Genomic DNA, 20,084 nt, shown 5'->3' on the forward strand with positions numbered 1-20,084 from the left:
TCAATATTTCTTACGTTTTTTTCACTGTCGAGGGTAACTGAAAAATTAACTCTCCAAAATTCTTTCTTTACATCTTTATTTATATGTATATATTTTACATTTATTTATTTTTTATTTTATTTATATAGTTTGACGTCTGAACGCGTTTCATAAGCTTCTTACATTTTCAAAGACTAGTTTACACATAACATGCATCATACTTATACTCGTCATGGGTGAGGTGATATGGCACAAAAGGTTTGGGTGAGGTGACAAAACACGAATCAATGGGTATGAAAACATAAGAATGGAAGTAACTGCAGAAGGCTTATTGGCCCATACTTTCTCTTGCTGCTTCTATGTTGGTTCGGGGTCTTGAAGTGGGTTACCTTGAGGTTACCTTGAGGTTACCTTGAGGTTACCTTGAGGTGCTTCCGGGGCTTAGCGTCCCCGCGGCCCGGTCGTCGACCAAACCTCCTGGTTGCCGGACTGATCAACCAGGCATGTTGGATCTCATACGTCAGGCTGGCTGCTCGCAGCCTGACGTATGAGTCACAGTCTGGTTGATCAGGTATCCTTTGGAGGTGTATATGTATATATGGGTAGAATATAGTTGTGCATTAATTGGCTGTTGATTGCTGGGGTAGATTTTTTGATGTGTAGTGCCTCGCTGATGTCAAGTCTCCTGCTATCGCTGTATCTCTCAATGATTTCTATGTTGCTTGTTAAGAATTCTCTGGTGATGGTCTGGTTGTGAGAAGAGACATGGGGCTGTAAGCCCCAAAGAACTCAGTATAGGCAAGACAACAACGTCTCTTTCCAGGTGATTAACAATGCATAAACAACAGGGCTCCATCAAGGAACATACAATCTCTTCCCACAACCAGACCATCACCAGAGAAATCTTATCAAACAACACAGAAATCATCAACAGATACAGCGATAGCAGGAGGCTCGACATCAGCGAGGCACTGCACATCAAAAAGTCAACACCAGCAATCAACAGCCAATTAATGCACAACTATATTCTAGCCACTTCAAGACCCCGAACCAACATAGAAGCAGCAAGAGAAAGTATGGGCCAATAAGCCTTCTGCAGTTACTTCCATTCTTATGTTTTCATACCCATTGATTCGTGTTTTGTCACCTCACCCAAACCTTTTGTGCCATATCACCTCACCCATGACGAGTATAAGTATGATGCATGTTATGTGTAAACTAGTCTTTGAAAATATAAGAGGCTTATGAAACACGTTCAGATGTCAGACCAAAAATAAAAATGTAAAGAATGAATTCTGGAGAGTTAATTTTTCAATTACCCTCGACAGTGAAGAAAAACGTAAGAAATATTGAGAAGATTCGTGTTAGAATTATTAATCTTACCCTTTCGGTCATATTCGACAATATATATATATATATATATATATATATATATATATATATATATATATATATATATATATATATATATATATATATATATATATATATATGTCGTACCTAGTAGCCAGAACGCACTTCTCAGCCTACTATGCATGGCCCGATTTGCCTAATAAGCCAAGTTTTCATGAATTAATGGCTTTTCGACTACCTAACCTACCTAACCTAACCTAACCTAACTTGTTTGGCTACCTAACCTAACCTAACCTCTAAAGATAGGTTAGGTTAGGTTAGGTTCGGTCATATATCTACGTTAATTTTAACTCCAATGAAAAAAATTGACCTCATACATAATGAAATGGGTAGCTTTTTCATTTCATAAGAAAAAAATTAGAGAAAATATATTAATTCATGAAAACTTGGCTTATTAGGCAAATCGGGCCTTGCATAGTAGGCTGAGAAGTGCGTTCTGGCTACTAGGTACGACATATATATATATATATATATATATATATATATATATATATATATATATATATATATATATATATATATATATATATATATATATATATATATATATAAAACACACATTATATAGGAGGTGGTTGTGGTGTATTTTGCTTTGTGTTGGAGTCTTTGTGTGTCTTGACAGTCATATCCTCCCAAGTCTCTGAGACAATGGTCTCTGCGGCTCTCAATAATTTCTTGTGTTAATCTTGAATTCTTCTTCTCTCTCTCACCATCAATCTTTTGTGGCATTTTGTGTTAAAAAATGAGAGATTGTTCTCTCACCTAAGACGTTACGTAATACATTGTATGTATCCTACATCTGAATGTATTATACAGTATATTGTAGCTACAGGCAAAAATTTACGTATTTTGGATCGCACTGAAAATTTACTCATTTAAACAAAATTAATACATTAATACCGTTTGTTTCATGCCATTAAGCACAAACTGATTATCATTATTAAAAATCTATGACATTAACGTACATGCGAACGCCCGTGTATCCAGCAGGTTTGTACGACTGCAATACGACACAATACCCCCACACCACACAGACAACTGCAAATGCAACTCTCCCTCTGAGCAAATACAACTTAATATCCACTCCTCATAACTCACAATATCCAGCTACTTAAAGACCCACGAAGAGCAACGCAATGAATTTATTCATACCTTTCATATACAAATAAACAAACATTACACACATCCTCCCTTAAAAACAAAACCCCATCCCTCCAACCACTTTAATTTGAACTGCATTTAACAAGTGTTGTATTTCTGAGTCACGAACCTCGGTTTATGAGGTAAATATTATAGCGGCATGAGAAGAGTAGTGTAAATCGAGACGTAGACCGTCTCAATTTACGCTACTGGGAGGAACGGGTTTAGTGGTTTTGGAGGGCAGAGAGGTAATATATCAGGTGATAGCAGCTGGTGTTCCGGTCTAGAGGAGCTGGCTGGGTCGTCTTGGGAGTGTTTAGGCCCCCAGGTGGTTCGTTTGGGAGTGTTTAGGCCCCCAGGTGGTTCGTCTGGGAGTGTTTAGGCCCCCAGGTGGTTCGTCTGGGAGTGTTTAGGCCCCCAGGTGGTTCGTCTGGGAGTGTTTAGGCCCCCAGGTGGTTCGTCTGGGAGTGTTTAGGCCCCCAGGTGGGTCGTCTTGGGAGTGTTTAGGCCCCCAGGTGGTTCGTTTGGGAGTGTTTAGGCCCCCAGGTGGTTCGTTTGGGAGTGTTTAGGCCCCCAGGTGGTTCGTTTGGGAGTGTTTAGGCCCCCAGGTGGTTCGTCTTGGGAGTGTTTAGGCCCCCAGGTGGGTCGTCTTGGGAGTGTTTAGGCCCCCAGGTGGTTCGTTTGGGAGTGTTTAGGCCCCCAGGTGGTTCGTCTGGGAGTGTTTAGGCCCCCAGGTGGTTCGTTTGGGAGTGTTTAGGCCCCCAGGTGGTTCGTTTGGGAGTGTTTAAGCCCCAGGTGGTTCGTTTGGGAGTGTTTAGGCCCCCCCAAGTCTATATGCCAGAAAGGAGAGAGAGAGAGAGAGAGAGAGAGAGAGAGAGAGAGAGAGAGAGAGAGAGAGAGAGAGAGAGAGAGAGAGAGAGAGAGAGAGAGAGAGAGAGAGAGAGGGAGAGAGTGTTTGTGTTTGCCGGCTGAGGTGGTGTTGACTGGCGGGAGGGCGTGTGTGTGATCAACCAAGACCTAAGAGGATTACTGTGAAAAACTCGCGTAGGATTCAATTTTGCCAATGCAATAACAAACGCAGTCTGGGCTCACACGTCCACACGCAAATACACTCACGTGCGTGCACGAGCACAGCTGTGTGTGTGTGTGTGTGTGTGTGTGTGTGTGTGTGTGTGTGTGTGTGTGTGTGTGTGTGTGTGTGTGTGTGTGTGTGTGTGTGTGTGTCTCAAGATGGAGGTGAGACTTCGGTCTGGCCTCAAATAGCCTAAAGCTACTCTATCCTTTAAAGTATCTTTTTGTCTCAATATATCTACTTGAACCTGACTCACTATAAACTTTGCATGGTACGAGTACAGAAGAATTTGAGCAAACCTCAAATCGTTGGACGAGAATAGATGAGACATGCTCACAGCACACAAAATCCTCTTTATAAATGACATGATATACCAGGAAACTATCTGAAGAGGAAGGAAGACGAACAAGGGAACGGGTCGAGAAGTCTGAAAGAATATCAGTATTACAGAAAAAAAGTTACAATGCAAAGAGAACCATGCAAAGAGGAGGAGGAGGAGGAAGGGAAGGAATAACAGGAGAGAGAAAAATGCATTTGAGAATGGGAAGAGGAGATAGGGAGCGAGACCCACAAGCAGAATTAAATGGAAGGCAAAATGTAATCCAAGAGAGAAAGAGAGACAAAGGCATGATAGTCTGGTGTTGTAATATGTGTCCGCCTGTGTCTTGGTTGTAATGGCCAGGTGTGTGTGTGTGTGTGTGTGTGTGTGTGTGTGTGTGTGTGTGTGTGTGTGTGTGTGTGTGTGTGTGTGTGTGTGTGTGTGTGTGTGTGTGTAAAGAATGTACGCCACTCTACCTCAGCTTTATCGTCTCTCTCATCCGTCAATCTCATTCTCAAACCTCAATATAATCGAGCTTCCCTTCTTTTTGTCTGTCAATTCTGTCCGACTTACCGTCTGTCACAGTGAGCATACTCTATCTGGCCTGTCTCTCTGACGTACCGTCTGTCACAGTGAGCATACTCTATCTGGCCTGTCTCTCTGACGTACCGTCTGTCACAGTGAGCATACTCTATCTGGCCTGTCTCTCTGTCTCCTCTCTCTCTATATCTGTCAGTTTCAGTCTGCCTCAAACGGCTTTGGCAGCTTTAATATATTCACTATTCGCCCTCCATATAGAAGGAAATACTCGGCATTACCTCAGCTTAGGAAATAATCGCTCACACACCCAGCCCCACACCCAACCTCACTCCCAGCTCCACTCCCAGCTACACTCCCAGCTCCACTCCCAGCTCCACACCCAGCCACAAGCAACATCAGGGCCACATCGTCCCCACTAAACGCACCTAAAGTCCTCCAGCATTACGTAAAGATGTACGTACGTTTCAATTATGAAATAACGTTAATGTGCGTTAACTTTAAATATTAATACATCTTGTATTATTACCGCCTTATGTATTATTCACAAGTATTTTGTGAGTCCTGGCTTAGATTCGATGACTGTAGGTTCTAAAGTCTAGGCCTCGATTCAATGAGTCTAGGGGTTTGTACTGGCCCAAGGGGGTAATCTAGTTCATTCTTTTGATACAATTATACAGTTGTATTTAATTCCTAAAGTAAATATTAATTTTTAAGTTTGATCATTTTGAGACTTGTGTTGACTGTTGATGTCATGTATCTGTGTACTGATACAACTGTAATTTTAGAAGACACGGCAGATGGTCACTACATACAAAATACTTAAAGGAATCGACCAAATTGACAAAGAGGAAATTGACAATACACGAATAAGAGGACACAGATTCAAGGTAAGGAAACAAGGGTGCCGAGAAAACATTAGAAAGTTTTCTTTTGCAGAGTGGTAGACAGTTGGGACAAGTTAAGTGAGAAGGTGGTGGAGGCCAAGACCGTCAGTAGTTTCAAAGCGTTATATGACGAAGAGTACTGGGAAGACGGGACACTACGAGCGTAGCTCTCATCCTGTAACTACACTTTGGTAATTACACACACACACACACACACACACACACACACACACACACACACACACAGAACAAGAGGAAAACTGACTAACAAAACTCCCTTTACTCTCTGTCTCTCTCTCTCTCTGATCTCTTTGCCTTGACTCTTAAGTCCCTATGTGGATCCTCCGTCCCTCCCTCCCTCCCTCTCTCTCTCTCTCTCTCTCTCTCTCTCTCTCTCTCTCTCTCTCTCTCCCAACCTGATGCACCCTTCCTGCAGCTCATTAAACCCCCTGGAACCGAAGCTTTACATTCACAGAACGCCCACAATCACCGCTCAATTACCTACCATTTGCCCCCACCCCTTCAGTCCCGGCGCACTGCAAGATCCGTATATTTATAGCGGGTAATGAGAGGTGTCTTGTCCAAGATTCAGCGTCTCCCCTTCTGCTGTCAGGGGAGGAGGAGTGGAGATGGATAGATGGGTGGAGGGGTTTGATCCATCCGTCAACCGAACAATGTAGAGAGGGGTTAGAGAGGGGTTAAAGAGGGGTTAAAGAGGGGGTTAGAGAAGCCGAGATTCGAGTGGGATGTGGTGGAAACTCACCTACTCTCATACATTCATTACTCATATATACATATACACACGTATAGGGTTCATTGACAGTTGAGGGGCGGGACCAAAGAGCCAGAGCTCAACTCCCACAAGCACAACTAGGTGAGTATACACACACACACACTTTGTGGTGTATTAGCATACATTATGTATAACTAAAGGAGTGTAGGAAGTCCCCTAGGGCTGTCAAGTTCAGTTAGATCTAAATCACAAAACTATTCGCAGATTTCACTTCGAAGTTTCACTAAGTCCGAATAAAAAACTTTGACACATGAAGCATGTGTGGTAGGGGAGTGTCGTAGGTCAGTTGGGGTCGGTTCCAGTGCCACACGTTTAAGAAATGTCACCACCTTTAAACAACGTGCGATTTTTATGTTAAATGTGAAATATTGGTTGTGATTTCCGTAGACTCCTTCACAGGTTTCAGTGCATCGTTCTGAGAGAGAATGCAGGGAGGTAGAGAGAATGAAGCTGAAGGAAGGAGAGGGGTGGAGATTTGTAGAGAAGGAATGAGAAAGGGGAGAGGTGAGAGTGGGAGAGGTTGGGTGAGGGTAGAAAAGGAAGGGGGGGGGATGAAAAATTGGAAGAGAGTGGATAGAGAAAGAGTGGGAGGAGGGGGAGAGTGGATAAGGGGGGATCTTGAGCGAGAAAGTTGGAGAGTGCCTGGGATGGAGATGGAGAGGATAAAGAAACAGATGAAAGGAATAGAGATTTAGAAACCCAGGCGCAGCCGGATATCCCCTCCAATCATAAAGACAAAGAATACACAATGAAACCATTGACGGCGGGCTCACCATAGCCCGTGCTACTTGGAACTTAATGTTCCAGGTAGCGAATCTTTAACAACAACAAACAATGAAACCACATTAACGTGACGTATCAATGACAAAATCAGTATTAGCAATGAAGAGGATTCGAACCCACTCCACTTTGTACTCCCAAACCAGCGCCCTAGACCACCACAACCCGACATGGTCACAAGCAATGTAACATTGGATTCCACTGAACCCTCTACGATTCCTGGGGCTTTCAACTGAAGTCCAATCAGGGGGTTTTAAGCATTGGCTAATGGGTCCAGTAGTTCTCTTCCAACGCTTCTCATTAAATACACCATGAAATCACGTTGTGTATTTGGTGTATTTCGCGATTTCATTCGTGTATATGTGGGCCTGCGGGTCGCCGCGAAGCAACAGCCTGACGGAACAAGGTATATTCCCAAGCAATCTTGCCCCAGGTCTGACTTGGAGTGTAGAAGACATCTAGACACCGAATCCAGGTCCAGTTACACACACACACACAGACGTAAGCCACGATTACTCCAGACGAAGGTGCATCCGAGGTGAGGAGGTGACGTCCGCTGTGCCAAGTGACAACCAAAGAACGGAAACCTTTCGGAACAGACAACGGAAACCTTTCGGAACAGACAACGGAAAGGACGGAAACCTTTCGGAACAGACAACGGGAAGAACGGAAACCTTTCGGCACCTAAAATGGAAAAAAACGGAAACAACGAAACGGAACGGAGTTCGAAGTCTCTCCGACACACACAAAAAAAACCCAACGGCATTAAGGTCATCAAACAACCGGCAACAAAAAAAACAAACAATGAACAGCTTCAATTAAAACAGCACAAACACACTAGCTATGACATGTGCAACAGAAGCAATGATTGTTGTTGTTGCAGACTCGCTGTTTACTCTTTTAAAACACCACACAAGTCGGAAAAAACATGACAAAACTCAAGGAGAACGAATCAAGGTTAAATATGCTAATTGGTAATCACCAGGTTATTAAGCCACGGAAACGAGTCTTGATGACTGTAAGAACTGCAATCTGGATAGTTAATGACCCTTGCAAGACGGGAAAAAACACCATTTAAGAGAGCATTGCAAACCGAACTATGAACACCTAATCTTAAAAAAGAGAGAGCAAACGCACGCACGCGCGCCACATAGATAGCGAGAGGGAGGTAGACAGATAGGAATCCCTGATTATAGGAAGGGAGAGGGGGGGGGGGGGAAGATAGGACAGGAGCAGGAAGGGAAAGACAGAAATAGAGGTAAAGATTTGCAAATTGACAGGAAGTGTTTGGGCAACCTGGAAAGGCGGATCTCATCTGAAGGAATTGTCTTCCATGTTGGTTAATTAACTTCATTTAATGGTCTTTCGAACACATGGAGTAGTTATGGAATCTGTGCAAGTAATATATTATCTCTTCTCAGGGGAGAGAGAGAGAGAGAGAGAGAGAGAGAGAGAGAGAGAGAGAGAGAGAGAGAGAGAGAGAGAGAGAGAGAGAGAGAGAGAGAGAGAGAGAGAGAGAGAGAGACAGAGACAGACAGACAGAGAGACAGAGAGACAGAGAGAAACCTCTAGACGCGATAGGATTCATTCACTTACCCGTTCCTCCCCCATCCTTGCACATACGACACACACAACACACACACACACAAATGAGCTCACGCACGCAAACACACACAAATAAGCACACGCACGCACTCAGGTGCCCCAACAACAAGGCCAAAATGCAAATCATCCGCCGAGACACACGCCCACACCATGAGAGTGGCAGCGACACACGCCCACACCATGAGAGTGGCAGCGACACACGCCCACACCATGAGAGTGGCAGCGACACACGCCCACACCATGAGAGTGGCAGCGACACACGCCCACACCATGAGAGTGGCAGCGACACACGCCCACACCATGAGAGTGGCAGCGACACACGCCCACACCATGAGAGTGGCCGAGACACACGCCCACACCATGAGAGTGGCAGCGACACACGCCCACACCATGAGAGTGGCCGAGACACACGCCCACACCATGAGAGTGGCAGCGACACACGCCCACACCATGAGAGTGGCAGCGACACACGCCCACACCATGAGAGTGGCAGCGACACACGCCCACACCATGAGAGTGGCAGCGACACACGCCCACACCATGAGAGTGGCAGCGACACACGCCCACACCATGAGAGTGGCAGCGACACACGCCCACACCATGAGAGTGGCAGCGACACACGCCCACACCATGAGAGTGGCAGCGACACACGCCCACACCATGAGAGTGGCCGAGACACACGCGCACACCATGAGAGTGGCAGCGACACACGCCCACACCATGAGAGTGGCAGCGACACACGCCCACACCATGAGAGTGGCAGCGACACACGCCCACACCATGAGAGTGGCAGCGACACACGCCCACACCATGAGAGTGGCAGCGACACACGCCCACACCATGAGAGTGGCAGCGACACACGCCCACACCATGAGAGTGGCAGCGACACACGCCCACACCATGAGAGTGGCAGCGACACACGCCCACACCATGAGAGTGGCAGCGACACACGCCCACACCATGAGAGTGGCAGCGACACACGCCCACACCATGAGAGTGGCAGCGACACACGCCCACACCATGAGAGTGGCAGCGACACACGCCCACACCATGAGAGTGGCAGCGACACACGCCCACACCATGAGAGTGGCAGCGACACACGCCCACACCATGAGAGTGGCAGCGACACACGCCCACACCATGAGAGTGGCAGCGACACACGCCCACACCATGAGAGTGGCAGCGACACACGCCCACACAATGAGAGTGGCAGCAGCTCAAGCCAGACACCCAGACGACGATCTAAACACTCAAGAACAACCTAACCAAACAGAGCAAGACAAAGACCAAACAGAAAGGAACTAAAATAAAAAGCATCCAAGAAATAAGTTGAATTCGACATCAGGCCATTTTTTTTTTACTAGTTTACAGACCATCCGGCAAGCATATCAAAGTCGAAAACGTGGTTTGGGTATACTTTAGTAAACTCTTCGTGAATGTATAACGTGAAACAGAGTATACCTCGGGGTGTATATGTCGCTTAAAGGGATTTGGGAGGCAGGGTAAGGATATACGGTTGGGTGAAAGGCTGTGGGATCCTTGAAAATTTCCCCAAGGATGCTAAATTGTGGCTCTGAGTAATATCTTCTGAGAGATTGCCACCACCACCCTCCTCTACACTGTCTCCACCACCACCACCACCCTCTACACTGTCTTCACCACCACCACCACCCTCTACACTGTCTCCACCACCACCACCACCCTCTACACTGTCTCCACCACCACTACCATCCCCCTTACACTGTCTCCACCACCACCACCACCCCTACACTATCTCCACCACCACCCCCCCCCTACACTGTCACCACCACCACTACCATCCCCCCTACACTGTCTCCACCACTACCATCCCCCCTACACTGTCTCCACCACCACCACCACCCCCCTCTACACTGTCTCCACCACCACCACCACCCTCTACACTGTCACCACCACCACTACCATCCCCTCTACACTGTCTCCACCACCACCACCACCCCCCTTACACTGTCTCCACCACCACCACCACCCCTACACTGTCTCCACCACCATCACCACCACCACCACCACCCCCTACACTGTCTCCACCACCACCACTATCACCACCCCCTTCAATGCAGATGGTGATAATGTACATATAATAAAAATGAACGAACAAAACGCGTACAATACCAAAGTGATGATATGACTCATATAATCAATAGTGGATGACTCAACGACCGTTCAAATGGCTCTATTTTATACTTGAAAAGTATAAATTATATATATATCTCCCTGAAGATATCTATATAATTTATATACATAGGTATACATTATCTCCCTGAAGATAATGGTGTCAAGTGCCATTCGCCAGTTCTTCGTAATCATGACTTCAAATTAATTTACTTAAATAATGAAGTTCAAGCAGCAGACGAGACTTCAAACACTTAAGCAGCCACATCCGGTTAGATCACACACACACACACACACACACACACACACACACACACACACACACACACACACACACACACACACACACACACACAACACACACACACACACACACACACACACACACACACACACACACACACACACACACACACACACACACCGCAGGTAACATAGGGAAATAGATCAGGAATCATTGTATTAGACCACCCCGTCCTCCTAAGGTTCCCCAACGTCATAAAACTATCGTACTAAAGTGCCCCCTTATCCTAACCTACCAGAGGACCCAAAACAGAAAACGCTATAACAAGCACCGTAAACTTTGAAAAATAAGTACAAAAACCCCCCACATGGCACCTACAACTTACGCCACAAAAAACGACTTGTTTTTTTACCATTTAATATTGATACAACTTGTAAACCCAAACACTTTCAACAACCAGTCCTCGTGGCGCAGTGGTAACACACTCGCCCCCGCGAGCTGGCCTGGGTTCGTCTCCTGGCTGGGGAGGATTGACTAGGCGTCAATCCTTAACTGTACGCCTCAGTTCAGTGAATAGGTAAGTGGTTAGATTTAGAATTAGATTAGATTTAGGTTGTTAAACGATTTGGTATTCCAGGGAAAATCAAGATTAAGAAACGCCGAAACGCTATGCGTGCCATAATGGCTTTACAAGAAAGTTAAAACTTTTGTATATGTAAATATAATCAAATAAACAAAAGAATAAACCAATTCACCAAAGATAAACAGTCATAGAAAATGTAACTCCTGGGTATTAGAGAGAACGACGCAGGTACCACAGACTCAAGTAGAGTTGAACGCAAGAGCACCAAACGTCGCAAAACCAACAAAACTTATTACATTTTAACCATGAACAAGAAAGAAGTGCGAAATATAATATCTCGCACATAATTCAATAAAAAAAATATTATAGGAAGCAAATATCTTAAACATACTTTATTTCTTGTTGTTATAGATTCAGCTACTGGGAACAAAAAGTTCCAAGTAGCACGGGCTATGGTGAGCCCGTTGCGGACTTACCCGGCACAGGAGCGGGGCTGTAACTGACATACTTTACGTTTTAATATTCTAATAGGCATCATCAAGAAAGTGGCATATGCGCTCGAAAGTATTAAAATATGCGCTTAATATAATACATCCTCCTAATTAATATGCGCTTAATTAATTAATATAATACAGAATTGTTCATAGATGCTCATTAAGCCTAAAACACCTATTATACAACACAAATATGAACCAAAAATACAACAACATTAACACAACACACGTATAGAATACAACACTGGAACACAACCCTGGTATACTTATATAATTATACCTGCGTTGTATTCAAGTGTTACATCCCATGGAGTATGCAACACAACACGGGCATGCAACAAATCCCCAAGGGCCGTGACGAGGATTCGAACCTGCGTCCGGGACCATACCAGACGCTGCCTTAATCGACTGAGCTACCGGGATGCTCCCGGACGCAGGTTCGAATCCTCGTCACGGCCCTTGTGGATTTGCAGGCGACGAGTCACAATAACGTGGCTAAAGTATGTTGACCAGACCACACACTAGAAGGTGAAGGGACGACGACGTTTCGGTCCGTCCTGAACCATTCTCAAGTCGACCATTCACAATCGACTTGAGAATGGTCCAGGACGGACCGAAACGTCGTCGTCCCTTCACCTTCTAGTGTGTGGTCTGGTCAACTTTGTGGATTTGTTCATTTGATGCATCAGGTTAGTGTGATCTGTGTGTGTAACGGGCATGCAGTTTACCATCCACAGCTACACGGGGGTGCAGAATAGCCACCATAACAGCCAGGTAGAACATGCAAGGATCACGACACGAGAGGAAAATGGAATTATCAGGAGAAAACACCAAGCCATTACGACTATATGGCTCTTGGAATTGGGTCAAGATAAGGATTTGGGATGGGACGAGGCAGGGAAGGAATGGTACCCAACCACTTATGGACAGTCGGGAATTGAACGCCGACCTGCATGAAGTGGGACCGTCGCTCTACCGTCCAGCCCAAGTAGTTGGTAAAGGGGGGGGGGGGGTGGCAAAGAAGAGTCAAACTTACCACATTCTGGCTCTTATTCTCCTCGGAGGCAGGGGAGGTGTGGGTTCGGTCCTCATCTTGCAGGAAGCCATCCACACTGAATGTTTTGACTATGTATGCTGGAACTGATCACCAAAGGGGAACTTTATATCAAATTGATCACCCCCCTGGAGGCCCTAGTAACGAATTGATCACCCCGGGGGTTTAATAACGAATTGATCACCTTCGGGAGAACTTAATAACTAATCACCACGGAGGAATAATTAATGAACTTGTCGCCAGGAAGGTGATTAATAGATAATTGATTACCATGGGGGGAGGGGGGGATATTAACGAACTTATTACCACGGGGGATTAGTAACGAACTGGTTACCATAGGGCAGTTCTTATTCGCAGTTCATATCTACCCATACGAGGCAGTTTGTATAAACCCATACGAGGCAGTTCGTATCACCCATACGAGGCAGTTCGTATCACCCATACGAGGCAGTTCGTATCACCCATACGAGGCAGTTCGTATCGACCCATACGAGGCAGTTCGTATCGACCCATACGAGGCAGTTCATATCACCCATACGAGGCAGTTCGTATCACTCATACGAGGCAGTTCGTATCACTCATACGAGGCAGTTCGTATCTACATATACGAGGCAGTTCGTATCACCCATACGAGGCAGTTCGTATCTACATATACGAGGCAGTTCGTATCTACTCATACGAGGCAGTTCGTATCGACTCATACGAGGCAGTTCGTATAAACCCATACGAGGCAATTCCTACTGACCCACACGGTATCCGTTCTGTTCTGGCCATTGAGGGGAAACTGTCATACGACCAAACGAGTGATTCTAGTTGGAACTAAATACCCCAATTAGGGATTATAAAACAAGCACAGTCACTAATTAAAGGTAAAGAGGCAATACCCAGAAGTTAAATCTTACTTTTTTTTAGTCAGTTCATGCAGATCGGAGTTCAATTCCCGACCGTCCAAGCGATTGGGGCACCATTCCTTTCCCCCGTCCTATCCCAAATCGTTATCCTGACCCATTCCAAGTGCTATATAGTTGTAATGACTTGGCGCTTTCCCCTGATAATTCCCTCAGGATAGCGAGAACCGATAGATAATCGGTGAGCGCATGCGCGCGCGCACACACGCTTTTAGAGTGAAACAATAACACTAGTATGTCACTCCGTTCTCCTAATATACAGTTTCATAGAAAATGGGGTTTTAATACTCAACGTTAACTATTCTAAAAATTCCCACAGTACCACGGGATGTCTTTCACAGTTCTGCTGCTGGAGGGGACAGATTATTCCTCTCTACCCGCCGTGGGACCATAAAACACAGCAAACGAGTGAAAGGGAAGCCAATCAGCTGCAGGGGAACGAAGAATGATTACCCGTTGCGTATGGCAGTATGAGGGCGTGAATATATGCGTGTATACATGTATAATTGTTTACATACGAGTGGCAGGGGTTAAACCATGAACAAAGCCTAGAAACGAAACGTCAATGCTCCTGTCAACGGCTGAAAATAGACAAGAACGTTGAAGAACTTCACAACACGGGCGAGTGAGTCTGACCAGTCTGTTCTCCTAAGGTTTCGCAACGTCAAGAAAACGGTCAATTTAAAGTAGTCTCTCCTAACCTACCAGAGGACCCAAAACAGAAAACGGGACAGTACGTCACTTTCGCCAGCCGCTTCCATTTTCTAGTACGATAATTTTTGGCCGTATGTAACGCATACGGGCGTATAGCGACGTTCTTTGTAGGAGGACAGGTTGATTTGACAGACACAGCGGCCTTCAGGCAGGATACAGCGGTGTATGATATATACAACAGCCGTTATACATTTAGAGCCATGTATGAATGCTATATCCAACCCTCGCTAAGCTTCTTCAGTGGTGTATGAATGATGTATCCATATCCTATGCATCTACAGCGATACATGTATGATGCAACTAAGATTTGTTATACATCAACAGCGGTGTATGTATCCAGCAGCTGGTGTATGTATCCAGCAGCTGCTATACACCTACAGCTGTGTATGAATATCATACCCACATGAGCGGCTATACACCAACAGCAGAGAGCTTACAACCGACCAGGAGAGAGAGAAAACGGAAGATTAATGGGGGAGACTGTGTTATTTTTTGTATTTAATATCATTCTTGTTGACGTGTGAGAATATTTAAGCGCGGTGTCTGTGGCAACCGACCTGTGAGGGAGGGAGGGAATTATCAGGTAATAGCACCAAGCCATTACGACTATACACTACTGGGAAGGGGTCAGGATAAGGATTTGGGATGGGACGTTATCTTGAGGTTATCTTGAGATGAGGCTTTAGTTTGAGCCTTTTGTTTTAGACAGAGTTGCTAATAAAGCTAAATTTCAGTAAAATCGACATTATCCGCATATATTTTATTATGTATTCAATCCAATACACACGCTATCCCTCCAAACACACACCGAAACTACGACGTTGGTACAACGTTCGAACAAGTTTTAACACCACCTAACCAGTTATAACAACCAATATATCAAGTTGTAACAACGTTCCAATACGTTATAAACACATTAAGCCAAGATGTAACAACTTTATTACAAGTTGTTACAAGCGGAAAATAGAGACAGTTTCGGTTTGTGTTTCCAGGGATGTTGTCTGTTAATTTTGAACCAAGAGGAAGATTAGGAAACGTCAACCAAGAGAAGACTGACAGAGCATCAACCAAGAGACAACGTGGAGATCATCAACAAGGAGGTTATCTTGAGATGATTTCGGGGCTTTAGTGTCCCCGCGGCCCGGTCCTCGACCAGGCCTCCACCCCCAGGAAGCAGCCCGTGACAGCTGACTAACACCCAGGTACCTATTTTACTGCTAGGTAACAGGAGCATAGGGTGAAAGCAACTCTACCCATTGTTTCTCGCCGGCGCCTGGGATCGAACCCAGGATCACAAGTCCAGCGTGCTGTCCGCTCGGCCGACCCAGCTGAGGAAGCTGGGAATCAACAAGAAAAAAAAATAAGAAAAAGGACGATTCCAGCAGGTCATGAATTTGAGTAACGTTTATTGGATGTCAGTTAAGAAGAGATAAACGGGAATTAATCCGTGTCTCTGGGACATCCAATATTCAAGACGCGGCCCCTGGCCTTAAGGACGAGGAGACCATGTTTCCACCTCACTACTCTCCACCTCAGACTCCTTGGAATACTAAACACACTGTAGTTCCACAGCGCTGACCTGACCTCAAAATATACTTCCCCTTCTCGGACAGCACGCTGGACTTGTGATCCTGTGGTCCTGGGTTCGATCCCAGGCGCCGGCGAGAAACAATGGGCAGAGTTTCTTTCTCTCTATGCCCCTGTTACCTAGCAGTAAAATAGGTACCTGGGTGTTAGTCAGCTGTCACGGGCTGCTTCCTGGGGGTGGAGGCCTGGTCGAGGACCGGGCCGCGGGGACACTAAAGCCCCGAAATCATCTCAAGATAACCTCTCTCCTGCTCCTAGCCCCAAGCCTGACCTATCCTGACCCCTAGTCTGACCCATCCTCTTCCTCCTTGAGTGGTGATTTGACACCATTAAGTGCTATCCCATTAACTCGTTCAGTCAAATGACCAGCTCCAAGGTGGTGGATTACGAGCCTTATACAGTATGGCGACGCCCTTAAATGTAGGTTAATTTAGGCTTTCCGTTAAGGAGATTCAACTCGTGTTGTGTGGCTATGTTAAGTGTCCAGCATTAGAGCGATCTTCCCAGCGTGGAGGCTAGTTGGAACATAAGATTCTAGGTAGGAATCGACTCCATATAATGCGTTTAATTCCATGTTGGTATTAAAAGTAACGAGGTTCGATAAATGACGACGAGATCCAACACATGGAGTTGAATTAAAGCACTTGAGAGGATTATCCTGGTGAAGCCATCGGGTTCACTAAGCAAATTATCATAATTACAAAAAACGGGTTCATCGTTTGATCCGAGAACTACAATTAGTTTAACTAATCGCACACGAGAGGCACCAGATATAACATGTTAAAATTACGTGTCAACGACCTCTCCTTCCAATAAAACCAATTACGAGTATATTGAAAGGACAGACTCGTATAAAATAATGAGAAATAATAAAGAAAATGTGAAAAACAAAACAAAAACGCCAAGGGTTAGATTCCATCGTTAAATATGTTTCGTGGCTCCATTGCGCAGTCAAATACGATGATATCAAATGAGCAAAATGATTTTATCAGACTCTATTACAAAAAATATACAAAAATCGAGCAGCCGGACAGGTCAGGCCATGTTTGGGATTATATATATATATTTTCTGCTCTAATTATACGGACGATGGGCCGGTTTAAACGGCGTCCGGTTAATCGAGATCTTTGTGTGGAAAAGTGCCTCATTCTTGCCTCTCCAAGTCACCTGTTCTTAAGCCTCCGCCAATGCCCCCTGTTCTTACGCATTCTTCACCTTCCTCACTGTCATATTCATGTCACCATCACTCTCATCATCACTGTTTTGCCGGATGCATTGCGTGGCAGCGTCACCATACAACTCTTGCATGTGACCTATTAGTATACATGGACATACAGCTGTATAAATGTATAATTCACAGCATATGCATCATTATAATTGCCAATTTTGATTTTTCATTCTATGATAAAATATATTTGCTGTTGGGCTTCCCACCGACGCCAATGATGACAAAATATATTAAAATTCAACCCCCCATTTTGGCGGAAATTTGACACATTTGCAATGTATATGGGCAACATTTTGCAATATCAAAGTTTTTATGAAACGCGAGACTAAATAATAAAGTTTGGATTCAAGGGCGCCGTATACAGCAAGAGTCTATATTTAACCGCATTTTATATAACAATATCGAACCCCGCCTATAGCCAACGGAAGGTGAAGGGTTGCTTGTGTTTGGTTAGCGTGGGGTTAGCGTGCAAATTGAGTGTACTAACTACCGAGTTACTAACGTGCGTGCAGAAATATGATCGTAGGTGCTGAGGACTGCGAGGGTCACAGACGTGCGGGCAAGAAGGACGTGGAGGCACGTCTCTTAGCGCACAACTGGACCCGAAAGGTTGAAGTTGTCATATTCATTTAGATTGCCAGGCGCTGGTCTGTTAGTGCCCGGCTGGGACGGGGAGGCTGGGAAGGGGAGGCTGGGAAGGGGAGGCTGGGAAGGAGAGGCTGGGACGGGGAGGCTGGGAAGGGGAGGCTGGGAAGGGGAGGTTGGGAAGGGGAGGTTGGGACGGGGAGGCTGGGAAGGGGAGGCATCAGGTGTAGCAGAGATACAGTAAGGGAAGGCGGTGGAGAGAGACAGAGACAAGGAGACAAAGGGGAGAGAGAGAGAGGCAGAGAGAGATGGAATTATGGAAGGATGAAGAGAAGGAGGGGATGGAACAGAGGAAATTGAAGAGGAGATAATAGGATATAAGAGAAGACGGGAGAGGATGGAACGAGGAGAGAGAGAGAGAGAGAAAAAGATAAACCGAGGGAATGGAGAAAAGGAATAAGAATGAGGGGAGGATAACGAACAAGGACCAGAGGAAATATGAACACTATGAAACAAGCAAATTAAGTGGAATAGTACTGCCCAGTTTTACTGCTTTTTATTATTATTATTAGTTTCCCTTTCCATGTCTCGTGTTTTCACTCTCATTCCCATTTGCACTCTTCCTCTCCCCCCACTCCCCCCCCCCACTCACCCCCCCCCACTCTTCCGGTAATTAAGATACCAGACATTCTATTACCTGTCCAAATATTTATCTCAGACAGGAGACACACCTGTGTCACGAAGAAATTAGCAGCAGTCAGACGTCTCAGCATCAGTGGCCAGAGATGGGAGATGGAGGGGACCATGGGAGAGGTGCTGGGAGATGGAGGGACCCATGGGAGAGGTGCTGGGAGATGGAGGGAACCATGGGAGAGGTGCTGGGAGATGGAGGGAACCATGGGAGAGGTGCTGGGAGATGGAGGGAACCATGGGAGAGGTGCTGGGAGATGCAGGGACCCATGGGAGAGGTGCTGGGAGATGCAGGGACCCATGGAAGAGGTGCTGAGAGATGCAGGGACCCATGGGAGAGGTGCTGGGAGATGGAGGGACCCATGGGAGAGGTGCTGGGAGATGTGTTCCTCACCACTCTAATGCACAAGAGGGAAGAGAACGCCTCCGTCGAAGAGAACGTTGTATTTGAACGCCGCCTGACTGGCAGGCGTTCACAGTGCGCAGGAACTCAGTCTCACAGACTTTAGTGACAAGGAAACATCATACAGAAACACAGAGTATCTAGAGCAGCAGTGGAGAAAAACGTTTGAACGATCATATCCCCGAAGTTCACTACACAACGTTCTCACATTACCACTCAGCCACTGAGGCACTCACCCCTACCCCCCAGCCCCCCAATAAGGGGGAAGAGAGGAGCAAGGAATAGGGGGGGGGGGAATAGGGGAAGAGGAGAGAGAGAAGATCATAGGGTTGAGAATGTCATGTCAAGAGGCAGGTGGTAATGTATCAACCACGAGGTTCAAACAGCCAGGAGATTTGCCCCCGGAGGGGAAGGGGGAGGTTGATGGGGAAGGGTTGAGGGTGATGGGGAGGATTGGGAAGGAGGAGAGGATCAGTGTTTCTGCTTTGTAACTTCCAATACCCTTGTGTGTGTTAGAGAGAGAGAGAGAGAGAGAGAGAGAGAGAGAGAGAGAGAGAGAGAGAGAGAGAGAGAGAGAGAGAGAGAGAGAGAGAGAGAGAGAGAGAGAGAGAGACAGAGAGAGAGAGAGAGAGAGACTTGTAACCAAATTACCCCCAATTCATCAACCCATCAATCCCACTCTGGGGCTGGATAACTACAGTTTTCCCAATTAGTAAACAACTCGATACTAATCTGATAATCCAACTCTCTACAGTGAGAATTTGGACCAGCAAAACAAACTCTTCATCTCTCTGAATGATCTCAAAATCCACGAGAATAATGGATCCACATGAACAGCTAATTCCGGTCGATCAACACACACACACACACACACACACACACACACACACACACACACACACACACACACACACACAC

At 45.8% G+C, this 20,084-nt stretch overlaps 1 protein-coding gene across 4 annotated transcripts in view; it reads right to left on the reverse strand.

Annotated features, from left to right (window-relative positions):
• LOC123763199 (synaptotagmin-7) overlaps positions 1–20,084 on the reverse strand; it is a 559,721-nt gene that overhangs the window by 77,926 nt on the left and 461,711 nt on the right. Inside the window, exon 2 of one of the 4 annotated variants that reach the window (XM_069303015.1) lies at positions 13,034–13,137. The exons of the other annotated variants lie outside the window; for them this stretch is intronic. Within the exon in view, the coding sequence (XP_069159116.1) occupies positions 13,034–13,137 (104 nt within the window). The remainder of the gene's footprint in view (positions 1–13,033; positions 13,138–20,084) is intronic. 4 annotated transcript variants of the gene reach the window in all.

The sequence above is a fragment of the Procambarus clarkii genome, chromosome 49 (genome assembly GCF_040958095.1).
Source record: "Procambarus clarkii isolate CNS0578487 chromosome 49, FALCON_Pclarkii_2.0, whole genome shotgun sequence".
NCBI classification, from domain to species: domain Eukaryota; kingdom Metazoa; phylum Arthropoda; class Malacostraca; order Decapoda; family Cambaridae; genus Procambarus; species Procambarus clarkii.